Raw genomic sequence first — 13,667 nt, 5'->3', positions numbered from 1 at the left:
GGGTAGGAAAATAAGCTTTTAAATGTAGAGAAACGAGAGTGTGAGCATCTGTTGAGAGAGACTTGGACAGACAGATTTGGTCTTGGAAGGATGAAAAGATGATGAACTAGTGAAACTTTCACATTTCGACTTCAACAAGGACACTGAAAGTCATATGGCGACTAGATGGTAAAAAACTAGGAAGAAGGCAGACAAACGGAGAGAGAGAGAGAGATGAAGATGCCCACTGCATGTGACATGGAGGGAGTGTGTGGATGTGTACTGGGCTCCAGCAGTGAGCTACTGTAGCCATTTAATGATTCATTCTCTTGTGGAAGATGACACACAAAACAGATTTTCAAACCCTGGCTCTGTTGTGGACTTTATGCATGGTTTTGATCACCACGACTGAAGGTGAGAAGCATTCAAGGAACATTGATTAGGCTCAATTGAGCAGCCTCTGAAATTAAATGTATACAAGTGTAGTAAGTCTATCCCTTTTAATATACTGTCATATATGTCAGATATATCAAACTTAATCATCGATACTACTGGGTATTGAATTTGATTTGAGTGGATCCAGTGGAACATAACACATACATAGCCTAGTTATTCTCAAAATGGGCAGGCTAGGATAATAAATCATCAGCCCTCTATGCCATTATCAACAGCTCCTAATTATTGTCTTACAGATGAAATCCCTTGTCCAAAAGGTGGTCGAATCCATTTGACCAGCATGCGATGCTACTGGCTCTCTGAAATAGCATTATCCTGGACAGAAGCACAGGATATGTGCAGGGAAACCCAGGGAGGGGATCTAGCTGCCGTGGACAGTCCTGAAAAACAGAACTTTATCCACTACTCCTTTCCAGTGTGAGTCAAATATTTTGATGAGTAAACGGTGGGATTATTATTGGATATAGATTTCAAAAGCCTTTCTCTATATGTGGATATTATTGATTTATAATACCCTCTGTAAATATTAGATTTGAACGTTATAGTACAGCTTCCTGTTGCTCTGTTTGAGCATCCTTTGTTTTGTCTGTTTGCATAGGAAAGCCAGTGTGTGGCTATGGTGCAGAGGAGCAGGAGAAGGGGACCACCCGAAGAGTGGGGCTAAAGGTCCCATGAGTCCCCACTGGTCAGACAATGGCAGTGAAAGTCAAGCCCTAGGAGACTGTACTCAGATGGCTCTGGGTACGATGGGACAGCAGAGGAGGTCCAGGTGTGACGGAGAGTACTTTTTCCTCTGTGAAAAACAAGTCAGGAGTAAGAACGCATTTAATTGTTTATCACTCATGAGAAAACACAGGTGTACGCTTTGACAGACAGCAACAAACGCTAGGTTTATACAGCTTTGACAATAATTGGGTATGATTTGATAAAATTAAATTACGTTTTGTTCAAAAGACTATGACTGTGAATTAAATCAAAATGTGCTGTCAAAATGAACACTGCAGGAAATTATTTGTGTTCCCCTCTGTATGTAGTGGCTTTACCGTCTGTGGACAGCTATCTGACAGGAGTGTCTCTCATGTCTGGTATCTATGCCAAGGACCAGCTGCTAACCCTCCCCTCTGCCCCTGACACCAGGCAACACACAGTGGAGGTCTGTGAAATATATTACAAGAAATAGGAAAGCAATCTAAATTCATATTCTCATGTTGTTGGTTCTTGCATGGAATTTATCGTTTGTGGCGGCCGATCAAGTTGGGATCCATTCTGTAGTTCATTTTATATTGTTGGTTTACGTGTTGTAATGGCATCTTCAGGGCTATAGCTTTGTGCACTTGCTTTGCAGCGCTAAACAAAATAAGTATTTGATATCATCATACACGCTTACACTCGCCAACGTAAGTAATCATTACAGTATATGATGCCCACAGATGCAGCTGTTTCCAGGCTTATGGTTCAGTCATGCAGGCCAGTTGGTCTCAGTAGAGCTGGTGGTTCAGCCCAGCCTTCAATCCACTCTGTCCCGCATCCAGATCCTGAGGCCCTACTGCAGTCCCAGCCACCACCTCGTACCTCCAGGTACCAATACTAGAACTACTATAACTTTTTTTTTCATTCAAGAGAGTGCATAGGGCTTAAGTGGTGAACAACCCTGCTGTTACACATTTCTGATATGCAAAATAGTCGACATACACATATCCCAAGACCAACTTTTGTTTTGCAGGTGCTGGAGTTCAAAAATCTCACGTACAATCCCAAATTGACCTGATGAGCACTTGTGTTGAAAGAAAACTATGAAGCTGTGTTGTTGTTGTTGTTTTTCTTTTTGATCAAACTTCTGATATCTCCTCATGAATACTTCATTCACTGTGTCTGCAGGTTGCAGCTCCCTCCTCAACCCCTTTACCTGCTGCTCTGCAGTGCCTCTGTGTAACACCACAGGGGGCTGTTCTACGGGACAGTACTGGTGCCATCTGCTGGAGGCATGTGTACCCGTCACCAGTCCATGCAGCCCCTACCCATACTCACCCATGGCAGGCGTACGCAGCTTTTCTCTCCCGCCCCGATTCTCTGCAATAACCCCCTTCTATCACCTGGTGGCAGACCTTCCCCTCAGAGTGAACCCTAGCTCTCAGCTAAAAACTATTAGCGTGAGTGTACTTTTTATGTTTAATGTCTAAAGCCAAAACATTTTGAGCTTCAATAACTTTCATAGCTGTTTTTCTAGTGCTATCTATCTTGAATCAAATCAAATACAGACTATACATGTAATTGTGTCTAATAATAATGATATAATATCATGCTAAATATCATTACAAATCCTGAAGAAGATCCAGCAGGATCGAAACGCTGAAGCAATAAACAAGTGGAGCTGAGAAAGTAGCCAGTGTTGCAGACTTTATTTATTTTCCTAATAATAATTATATACCTATTATTATATACCATATTGTTTTCTGTTATAGTTGGTGTTGCCTGACAGAGAGATCATGGTTTATCCTGATGATGTCTTGGCCATACAGCACACTCGAGAATCAGGAACATTCCTACACTGCCGTGGCAATGGCTCAACCCTCAATTCCCCCTGGCGCCAGAGCTACCTGTCTCTAAGAGGATCGGAGTGGGGTGGCTGGATGGAGGGAGGACTCTCTCCAGTGCCCCAAGGCGGACAGTGGATAGATGATGTGGTGTGTGATCTACAGATGCTGTATGTGGACACTCTGCGTAGAGCTAGCCATGACCTGAGCACAGAACACATGGACCTCGCCGGCTTCACCCACCCACAGATGACAACAGTTCCTGTTGGTGTTCTTCTAACCACTGCTCCAACTCCGGTTCTGACTCCTGTAACTGGTCTTTGCATCATCCACCCCAAGCCTGACAAAAACAACCAAATTCACGTCCAGATCAACGTGCAAACTCTCATTGTTGTTAAGATTCTATCTGGGCAGAAAGCCAGTAGTTCATGGTCAGCTCCAGTGCTCCGGACGGGAGTCCCTTCACTCCCATCATGTCCAGAGGATGTGGCTCAATCCTGGCCTGGATGTGAGAGAGAGTCCCCTGATGTGTGGTTCTCCTCTGTCACCTTGGTGCTGACCTCTGTGCAGGTCCAGACTCTGAACATCAGTGTGGTGAATAGAGTGAGCGCTCAGAGTGCCAGTGTAAAGGTGTGTGGCTATGAGGCGGTGTCAGGACTCCACGTAGAACCATATGGACACCTGAGGGTGCTGGTGGACACCTCACAGGTAAAAGTGTCACCACTGTCTCTCTCTCTCTCTGTGCAGTCTGTGCACACAAACACAAATATAAACTTTACGAAGAATCTGGCTGAGGGAAAAAATATATACAACTTTTTTGCGCCTTTTTCAAAAAGTTTCTCTTTGTTATGTGATCTCTAATGTCATCATCTCCCACTATCTCAGGTCTTTACAGCAAAGGTGGAAAGTGGTTCCTCAGTGAAAGTCACCTGGGCGATTGACAACCTGGATGAGTTTGCCTATGAGGGAGAATCCTACACTGTACTGCTCAACAAACCTGCTGTGTATAATCTATTGGTACAGTAAGCTACTTTGCTTCCTGTCACAACAAAAAGAACCCAACATGCAAATGCACCAAGACAGGGGCCTTCAACAGGGTGTCTGGGACCACTAGGGGGTCCTCAGACTTATTACAGGGGGGGCGTCAAATCTTTGTGTGATAGGACCTTTTTTTTTACATTAACCACTTCAACTCTATAGCATCCCTATTCTGAGCAGAACATTAGCCGAAAATAGCAGATCTACGGTGTAGAGGGAAAAAAGAGCAGACCAAGTACAGAGCCAATGGTCAAGCTTACTAAGTAAATGTTATACAGTACATTACAATATGTAGTGGGGTCCCTGCTTCATCTCTCTCTCAGCTAAAAATGTTGAAGACTGCTGCACTAAGACATTGATATGACACCCAACACAGTAATGGATCCGTCTGTCCGTCATCCTAGGTGACAGCTTCGAACCCGGTGAGCTCCCAGACCCAGGAGATCCGTCTGACTGCTGATGTTGCGACCCCGCTGTCTGAGCCAGAGTTCCTGTCTGTCAGTGAAGTCGTAGCTGTAGCCACCGCACGCCTCTACACCATCAGACTCAAAGTGGACATATCCTTAGGGGTCACCGTTAGGTACACATATGCTGGGGTTATTTGTTATATTTTTATCCACAGATATCATTCTTCAAATGATGTATGAATATAATCACCAGCTACAAACAACATAATCATTTTGTTACAATATTATACTTGATCAATATGATGTGAATATTCATGTGGCTGTATATCTCCTGTAGTTGGGACTTTGGGGAGATGGGCAGCAAGGTGAACCACACCCATTCCGCTCCATTTCAGACCACAGAGGGGCTTGTGGACAGAGGAGAGAGACAAGTGTATGTCCAGGACACTGTTAGCCACTCCTACCATGCTCCAGGTAAACACACAGGCACAGAAGCACAGATATTAATATTCCTACATCAGATGAATGTTGTCAACTTTTGCTCATGAATGTGTCAGATACCCAAGTATCACTTTCCAGAGCTGTAATGATACATTTGAAGTTAAAAGTTTGGTATGAAATGGTGTGGGGAAGCATTCTCATTTCTTGCTCAATTTCTTGTGGACGGTAATTTTGCTTTAGTATCTAGCTAGCTACAGTATTATCTTGTAACGTCATATACAGTACATTATACATTCAATTTGATAGTAATACCTGCCTATGCCTATAAAAAAAAGAAACAAGCGTGATGATATGGTTGTGTCCAGACAGTATTGATGAATGTAGCAACAGAAGTAGCTATTGGCAAAATGTACACTACCCAAAGTTGCCTTTTATGTATACCTTTAAGCCTTTTTATGTTTGTAGCAGACTCCTACTTATATAATGCTGCACATGGGTGGTTTAGAAATGAATACAAAATCACATATACATTATTTCCTCTTTTTTGTGTTCCATGTAGGTGAATACACACTTCAAGTCCAAATCTCCAACATATACGACAGCATTGAGGCATCCATGAAGATAAAGGCCCTCCATCCTTTAAGTCATCTGCTCATTTCCTCCTCCTCTCCCGTCGCCCGTGTCAACCAGACCCTCCTTTTCGATGCCTCAGCAAAGCCCTCTCCCTATGGCGCTGTCTTCACATGGAACTTTGGGGATGGATCCAAAGGTGATCATGGGCTACGCAGTCAAGTTACCCACGCTTTCGGACGTGTTGGGGTTTACAACGTCACAGTGAGTGCTAACAACTCCATGACTGCGCTGACCGCCTGGCTCACTGTCGAAGTTATGGAGGGAGTCACTGGATTAACAGTGAGCTACAACGGGCCCAATGAGCTGAATTCTGTTACAGAGATGATGGGTCAGGTGACCACAGGCTCGAGTCTCATCTGGGACTTTGACTTTGGTGACGGGTCACGGCAGGCTAAGCGCTTGGATAAATTTGCGTTTCACACTTTCAGATCACCAGGGACCTATGTAGTTGATGTTACTGCTTCTAACTCTGTCAGCAAAGCTCATCAGTTGATCAATGTAGAGGTCTACAGGTTGACCATACAGTAACTGGCATACTCCCTTCAGAGTGTGTCAGGAGTAGAAGAGAGATACAGCTTAGCGCTCAGGTGAATGGGAATATATCCACACTGGCTTTCCGTTGGAGCTTCGGAGATGGGTCTCCATTGAGTGTGGTGAGGGGAAATCCCACCACCATCCACTCATTTTCAACACACGGGATCTTTAATGTGAACCTAACCGTGTTGAGCATTATTACGTCTACTACATACAATGTTAGTGTCTGTGTTGAAGCCCCTATAAGTGACCTAACCATTCAGCCATCAAAGGTTGCTGTGGCAGTTGGCGAGCTTGTGTGTTTCAGTGCATTTGTTTACCCTGAACAGACTACTGGTTACCGGTTTATGTGGTTTGACAGCTCCTGTAGTCACTTTCCTTCTCCTGGGAATTCTCAGAAGTGCTTGGTGTATGAGGAGGACGGTGTCGAAGATGTGACAGTGGTGGCGAGTAACCAAGTCAGCAATAGAACAGCCAACGCCACCGTTGCCATCCAAAGACCTGTGAGCAACCTCTCCATGGCACACGACGGCCAGAGTGATATACTAACAGCCAATACGATTACTTCATTTTGGCTTGCCAGTTGCACAGGCACCAATGTTTCTGTGCTGTGGGACTTTGGAGACGGTTCTCCAGTGGAGGAGAAACGCAATGCCTCTCATGTGTTCACCTACCCCGGCCCTTTCACTCTCACCGCCACGGCGTACAATGCAGTTAGCAGAGAATCTGTCACTCTCAAAGTTAACATTTTCCATCCCGTGTCAGACCTTACGCTTCATGTCAAACAGCCGTATGCAGTTGCACGAGAAGAAACTGTAATAACAGCACTTAGCAGTGCTATTAGCAGCACCAACTACTATTGGTCAGTTGATGGTATGATGACAACCAAACAGGGGACGTATCAATTTAGATATGTCTTCCCTAAACCGGGAGCATATCACGTCAGAGTTATAGCCCAAAACGCGGTGAGTGACAGGGAGACAACTATTTTAGTTGAGGTCTTTGAAAGGATAGAGGGACTTCACATTGAATGTCAAAGTCTGATCAATATGAAATACATAGAAACCAGAAAGAGTGTGCGATTTGTTGCTTCACTGAGCCGTGGCTCAAATGTCACTTATCACTGGCTTGCAACACAAACCCGAGCTACTGACAACCACATGAGTGCTGGTGATGGAGAGCTTTTTCAGCTATTGGTGGAATCCCCACTCCCAGGTTATATCTCTATTCAGTTAACAGCAACTAACCAGCTGGGCAAGATAAGCAGCTACATTTCTGTTGTGGCAGTAGAGAGGGTGACCGGAGCAAACATAGTAACACGGACAGACACGGTGGCAGCTGGACAAGCTGTGAATATCTCCGTAATCGTGGTTACTGGGTCGGACCTCCGGTATCTTTGGCATGTGAACTCTGACCCCTCACCCCTGCAGACGGAAGTGCCCTTCCTTCTCCACACTTTCATGACACCGGGCCATTGCCCTGTCAAAGTCTCGGTGCAGAATGTTCTGAGCCACAGTGATGTAACCAAACAGTTTGTAGTCCAGGAGGAGGTTGGAGGAATAGACTTTCAAATAGACAGACACGCACATCCTTTTTTTGTCAACACAAGTGCTCCTGTGGCACTCCATGGACTTAGCCATAAAGGCAGTGATCTGCAATGTGACTGGAAAGTCGACAAAAGTGCCAAACACACTCTGTTCATAGGCACAGGACGGTCCCTTATCTACACTTTTACAGAAGCAGGCGTCTACAAGGTGACTCTGAATGTTTCAAATGGGATTAGCTGGCAGACAGTCTCGCACAGTGTCACAGCTCAAGATGCTATAAAAGGCATCACACTGAACATTAGCAAGTCCCCTCTTTGTACTGAGGAACAAGTCATTTTTAGCCCAATTATTTCCAAAGGAAGCAATGTAAGTTTTGTTATAAGTTTTGGTAAGTTATATCCAACTCATAGACAGGACATCGTTGAGGGACATTTTATCACATCTAGCCTTCCTGCTGGGACACATTTAGTGACAGTACATGCATGGAACCAGGTCAGTAGCTCACAGGTGACCTCTTCAATTCTAGTCGCTGAGCGTATTGTTAGTTTACAGTTGGTTAACTGTTGTTCCACTACTATAGAAGCAGAGAAGAAAGTCACTTTTAAAGCAGACATCCAAAGTGGATTTCCAGCTACCTATACCTGGACGTTCCACTTGGAGGGGTCCAAGCCTTCATGGGCCGGAGGACAGGAAGTAAGCTTCTCCTCACCTGGAAGTGGTGCATTGACTGTTAGTGTGGTGGCCAGCAACGGTGTGTGCTCACAGACCCTGAAAGAGACCATGACAGTTCAATGGCCTGTTAAGGAGGTGACGGTTGTCTGTCAGTCAGTGGAAATATTTACTGGATATGCCGTAAATTGTTCTGCCCAAGTGAATGGCGGGAGTGGGCTTAAGTTCCTTTGGGACTTTGGAGACTCGGCTGAAGTGGTGGTCACAGACCTCAACTCGGCCATTCACACATATCATGTTGCTGGGAGGTACAGCATGGGAGTCCAAGTTTTCAACAATGTCAGTCAAGCGTCCGCACGACAACATGTGGAGGTGAAAGAGCTCCAATGTTCCCTCCCAAACGCCTCCTTAGTTCAAGGCCAGTCTACTATCTTCAGGACAAGGCCCAGCTTCTTTGAAGCCACTGTGGACGTCAACGGCTGCTCTGCTTATAAGACCACCTATCGATGGGAGATTTTAGCAATGTCGGACTGCGCGGAGAGTGATGCAGATTTCACAGGGAACACGGTATCCCTTAGCAGAGAGGTGGATGTTTCTTCGCCCCTGCTTTTCCTGCCGAAGCATGCTCTGGAGACAGGACAGTATTGCGCGATATTCACAATGCAATACCAGGGGACTCCTCTATTTGTTCGTCGAAAGATCGGCGTTACAGTGGTTCACTGCCCTCTCGTGGCCATCATTAAGGGAGGCTCACACAGACTCTGGCCCAGCCTCTGTGACCTCTTCCTGGACGGCTCTGAATCACGTGATCCCGATGTTGAACCAGGAGTTGAAGACGAACTGCAGTATCACTGGACCCTCATGACTAAGGTACAGCCCTCTTGGTACTACAAATGTGTACTATACTGTGCTGTTGATGGTATTGGTCAGGTTATCAGAATATCGGAAATAATTGGGCATAACAAGCTGATGGTCTGTGATCATGCTGAAAGCTGAATAAACATAAACAGTCGTGATAGAAAAAAAAAAAAAAAAAAAAAGAACATGGACATACGGGAAGCACGTTAGACAGTGCAGAACATACATTCACACAATGGAGTCTATCGTGTGAATGTATGTTCTGCACTGTGTTGAGTGATGGCTGTCTAGTTTAGTCTATCGGATAGAATAGAAACTAGATAGCCATTATCTTTTGTACAAAAAAAAACAGGTTGCAAAAATAGCCGATCTACAGTATGCTTTGAGCTTGTAGATCAGCTATTTTAGCATTTTAATCCTGAAAAGTAAAAAAAACTATGTCTTGTCTCATATCACGATATGAATATGATATCAATACATTTCCCTGGCCTAGTACAACATTATGTAGTATGACATTGAGTTGTATTAGAGTAATGCAGTAACTGCCCTATAATTGGAATAAGTAATATAATGTGGCTATATTTCCTCTAACAGTCTGTGTTCATACTTGCAGAACTCCACAGAGTCTCAGTCTTTCAGCCAGACAATAAGGAGTAATAGCAGCAGTTTGACTGTGCTCAGTACTGAACTAGACCTAGGCAGGGTCTACGTTTTCACCCTCACTGTCCACAAAGCAGGGAGGCCGCCTGTCTCTACCATCCAGTCTGTGAGTAAATGATATAATCTAACTTTTACTCGCATAATGTGTGGAAATAACTACTACATGAACCCTAGCATCCCTATTCTGGGCAGGTCAGAATAGACTAACATTTGGTGAGAATAGGCCAACATTTGCCAAAAATAGCATATTTACAAGCTCACACAAGCTTGTAGATCTATTTTTGGCGAATAGATAGTGTAGAGGTAAAAACGATAGGCCCCTGGGCACTCCTGTCAACAAAGTATACAGTATACTGTATATAGAGTTTAGGTGGTTAATGGATTGGCAGTCTAGTAATATTAAACCTATACAAACCAACATTTGATTTACATTGTTGTGTTTGTGCAAAGCGTTGTCTTGGCAGTGCCTCTCTAGGGAACACCTTTCCTTGTTTCTCATTTTTAGGTTTCTCTGAGTGATGCTCCTGTGCTTCCTTTGAGTGTGGAGTGTGTTTCCTGTTCAGCCCTCAATTCAGCCCACCACGTCTCTTACAGCATCCCCATAGTTCTGTCAGGCCATTGTGAACAGTGTGATGAACATGCACAGGTACTGTAACACATGCACAGCTACACTAGTCCTGTCAGAGCCATTGTGAACAAACATTCTTTACCACTTAAGCCGTGTATACTTCACCGTGTGACAAATAGCAAAAACAGCCGATCTACAAGCTCTCAAACTACAAGTGAGTCTTAAAATCGGCGTTACCAGAGGGGGAATATCAAAAGCAGATTCATGGACCCTCCCAGCAAATCAAACCCTGATGAACATGCACAGGTTAACACTAGTACTTTCAGGGCATTGTGAACAATATGATGATTATGTACAGATAATCCTTGTTTTATAACTCATATTATACTGTTGTGTTGCATGCCGAAAATAGCTGATCTGCACGCTCACAACAAGCTTGTAAATTGGCCGTTTTTTCAGCACCCAACACCGGCGTTTGACAAACTACAAATGGGCTTAACACTGGCCCTACAGCTCATTGAATGCCTGCTGACGGATACTGGTCTAGAATGAAAGAACATACATAGTTTTATAATATAATTATGAATATTTAGTTACCACGTAATTAAGGGAAGTAACTCGTTCTCATGCTATTCATCAAAAATGTGGAACGCCCTACCAAAAGGAGTAAAGGAGTGTAAAACCCTACTCTCCTTCAAAACTGCCCTAAAGATACACCTTCAGGAGGCTGCAATTGGAAAATGGCCCCTGTCTAAGTCCTAACCTAACCTACCCCCCCCCCCCTCTCCTTCTTCTTTTGTACATATTTCTCACTCTTTATACCAGTAACCTGTAAACTGATTGTATGACATTCTATAGTAGTTGTGTATAACTGTCTGTCTCTTATATGTCACCATGATTTGTGTGCATGGGGAACTCATTTGAAACAAGCTCAGTGCTTTTATGAGTCTTCCAGTTTAGTAGACCTCGTATTGTGAATTTGTACTTCCATGTACTGTTGTTCTCATGTCTTACTAAATAAAGTACATCAATCAATCAATCAATCAATCAAACGTGTTCGCCTTACAGTACGAATGGAGTGCACAAGAGGACATGAGCGGCATGACCCTTGACCTTAACGAGGTCACTACCTCCACAGGGGGTCATTCCCCTGACTTGGCGGTGCGATCAGGAGTCCTACAGGACGGACAGGGTTATACCTTTACCCTCAATGTGACCCAGCCAGGCGGAGGGCAGTGGGGCAGCGCCAGCCTGAGTCTGCTACCCAACCATCCTCCCTATGGGGGGCACTGTTCTCTCAAGCCAGAGTCAGACATACGCCCGCTAGAGACAGTGGTCACCTACAATTGCACAGGTATGCCATTGTGGCAGGTTACAACTTTGAAAAAGAAGTGATTAGTGTTGGGTTTCTATTATACAACATGATCCACCAACACATGCATGCACGCACTCACGCACGCAACACGCACACACATGCATGCTGTTGATTTGCCTGTACAAGTCATTTGATTTGTAGATTTGTGACATGATTCTCCCCTGTTTTATTCTGTGCAGGGTGCTATGCCTATGACCAGTCCAGTGTAGTAAACAACTCTGCCCTCTAGTGGTCAAATCATGCAACTATGTATTTTGCTAATAGATGGTCTGTGTTGGTCATCATTGTCCAGGTTGGCAGGATGAAGACAGTGAGTCCTCTCAGCTGATCTACACCTTCCAGGTGACACCATGCAGGGCCACTGGCACTGTGTGCCCCCGGCACACTCTCTACAGGTGAATACTGAAGCACCACACAGACCAGAACCATTTCCAATTTTTTTTTTGATTGATTTGAATATTTTATTAACAGTTTACAAAAAGTACAGATGTACAGTTATACAATAATGCTAAAAGGATAACACAAAAAGCCCTGAGGACTTTAACCATTTTCCTAATTTGGCCATCTCATTATAGTCAAAACAATTGACCCAAATTTCCCCCATTTTTTTTTCCCTTTTCAAATTGTTCAAAAATAGGTAAAATAGCACATATACAAGCTCTCATTGTGACGTGTTGTGTGCTCGTAGATCAGATATGTTGTATTCATACAACAAAGTATATACTGTAGCTCTTAAGTGGTTAAGGTATGGGCTTTAATATACTTTATTGTGTTGTGTTAACTTCCGCAGGGGCACTCGTTCAACATTTGGCACCCTGGTTCCTGTGGGCAGTCCTGGGCCAGAACAACACGTGTCTTTTATCACAGTTACCTTGCTGGTAGAGGACCATCTGGGGGCAAAGGTCATCGCGCTAGACAGGTGACCTACTGCAGTGGTTGTCATTTCAAGGACCCCCAGTTTGGTATACATTAGATTTAGATTAGACCATGTATGGACCCCCATAACTCAGTTACAAATCTGTAAGCGGGTATTTGGTTCCTAAGTCCTAACTATCAATGATTTAGCTGGGGACCCCCTGGAACCCCCTGGAACCCCCTCAAGGACACCTCTGGGTGTCCCCAGACCCCACTTTGAGAACCACTGACCCACTGTACCTGGAGCTTTTAAACACAGCTTACTTAACTTTCTGTTATATGTGACACGTTTTAATAAAATTAAATAAATACAGAGATCTGTGTTCCTGTTTTCCAGAATGTTGACAGTAGTGGTGCCCCCTGCAGGCGGTGAGGTGACCAGTCAGTGGTTGAGGAACAACAGTCAGACGGAGCTATGGGTTTTACTCCAACGTGGCAACCCCCAGGAGCTTATCCCATACGCCATAGCTCTCACTAGTCAGCTCAACCAGGTAGCTGTCTGTTTCACCCTCTCTTACTGCAGTGGTTCTCAACCTGGGGGTCCCGAAAAAACATTTTTTGGGGGGGGCTGATCTATGTTGTGAGCTTGTAGATCAGCTATTTTCAAATCTGTGGAACCGAGTCTAAATGTAATGCCTCAACTCCTACAGTCAGGGTGGGGGGGTCCTCAGTTCAAATATGATTATTTTGGAGGTTCGCGACCTGAAAAAGTTGAGAACCACTGTCTTACTGCATATCAGTGGTCAAAATCTCAAGCCACACCTGTATTTATCTGTGAATATCCTCTTTAACACATGTTATCACTCTCAGCACTCTGTAAATGTTTATCTGCTAATGCCAATTATGAAGTTGAACCACTCAACCCCTATTTCATACTTTCACAAATTTAAAATCTACAAACTCTGCTATTTACGCAATTCTTTCCGCCTTACTCTTGTATCTAGTTGTACTGTATATACTGTATGTATTGCAATAATAATGCACAATCCCAAGGCACACCTGGACACCGTTTGAAAACCGCTGCTGTGTATACGCACATATGGCTGCTCTCAA

General features: G+C 44.2%; 1 protein-coding gene across 1 annotated transcript in view; it reads left to right on the top strand.

Moving 5' to 3' along the window:
- Positions 1-368: 368 nt before the first annotated feature.
- pkd1b (polycystic kidney disease 1b) overlaps positions 369-13,667 on the top strand; it is a gene marked incomplete at both ends in the record, with an annotated part of 42,846 nt that continues 29,547 nt past the window's right edge. The window contains 18 exons of the mRNA XM_084078309.1: positions 369-393; positions 672-852; positions 1,034-1,248; positions 1,470-1,588; positions 1,866-2,013; positions 2,314-2,585; positions 2,898-3,677; positions 3,855-3,986; positions 4,412-4,587; positions 4,752-4,888; positions 5,415-5,932; positions 6,421-9,108; positions 9,710-9,862; positions 10,262-10,402; positions 11,393-11,678; positions 11,992-12,094; positions 12,490-12,618; positions 12,952-13,105. Coding sequence (XP_083934435.1) covers positions 369-393; positions 672-852; positions 1,034-1,248; positions 1,470-1,588; positions 1,866-2,013; positions 2,314-2,585; positions 2,898-3,677; positions 3,855-3,986; positions 4,412-4,587; positions 4,752-4,888; positions 5,415-5,932; positions 6,421-9,108; positions 9,710-9,862; positions 10,262-10,402; positions 11,393-11,678; positions 11,992-12,094; positions 12,490-12,618; positions 12,952-13,105 — 6,357 coding nt within the window. The remainder of the gene's footprint in view (positions 394-671; positions 853-1,033; positions 1,249-1,469; positions 1,589-1,865; positions 2,014-2,313; positions 2,586-2,897; positions 3,678-3,854; positions 3,987-4,411; positions 4,588-4,751; positions 4,889-5,414; positions 5,933-6,420; positions 9,109-9,709; positions 9,863-10,261; positions 10,403-11,392; positions 11,679-11,991; positions 12,095-12,489; positions 12,619-12,951; positions 13,106-13,667) is intronic.

This window comes from Gymnoscopelus microlampas, assembly GCF_963454915.1.
Source record: "Gymnoscopelus microlampas genome assembly, chromosome: 14".
Taxonomy (NCBI): Eukaryota; Metazoa; Chordata; class Actinopteri; order Myctophiformes; family Myctophidae; genus Gymnoscopelus; species Gymnoscopelus microlampas.
This window is presented reverse-complemented; position numbering and strand designations above follow the sequence as displayed.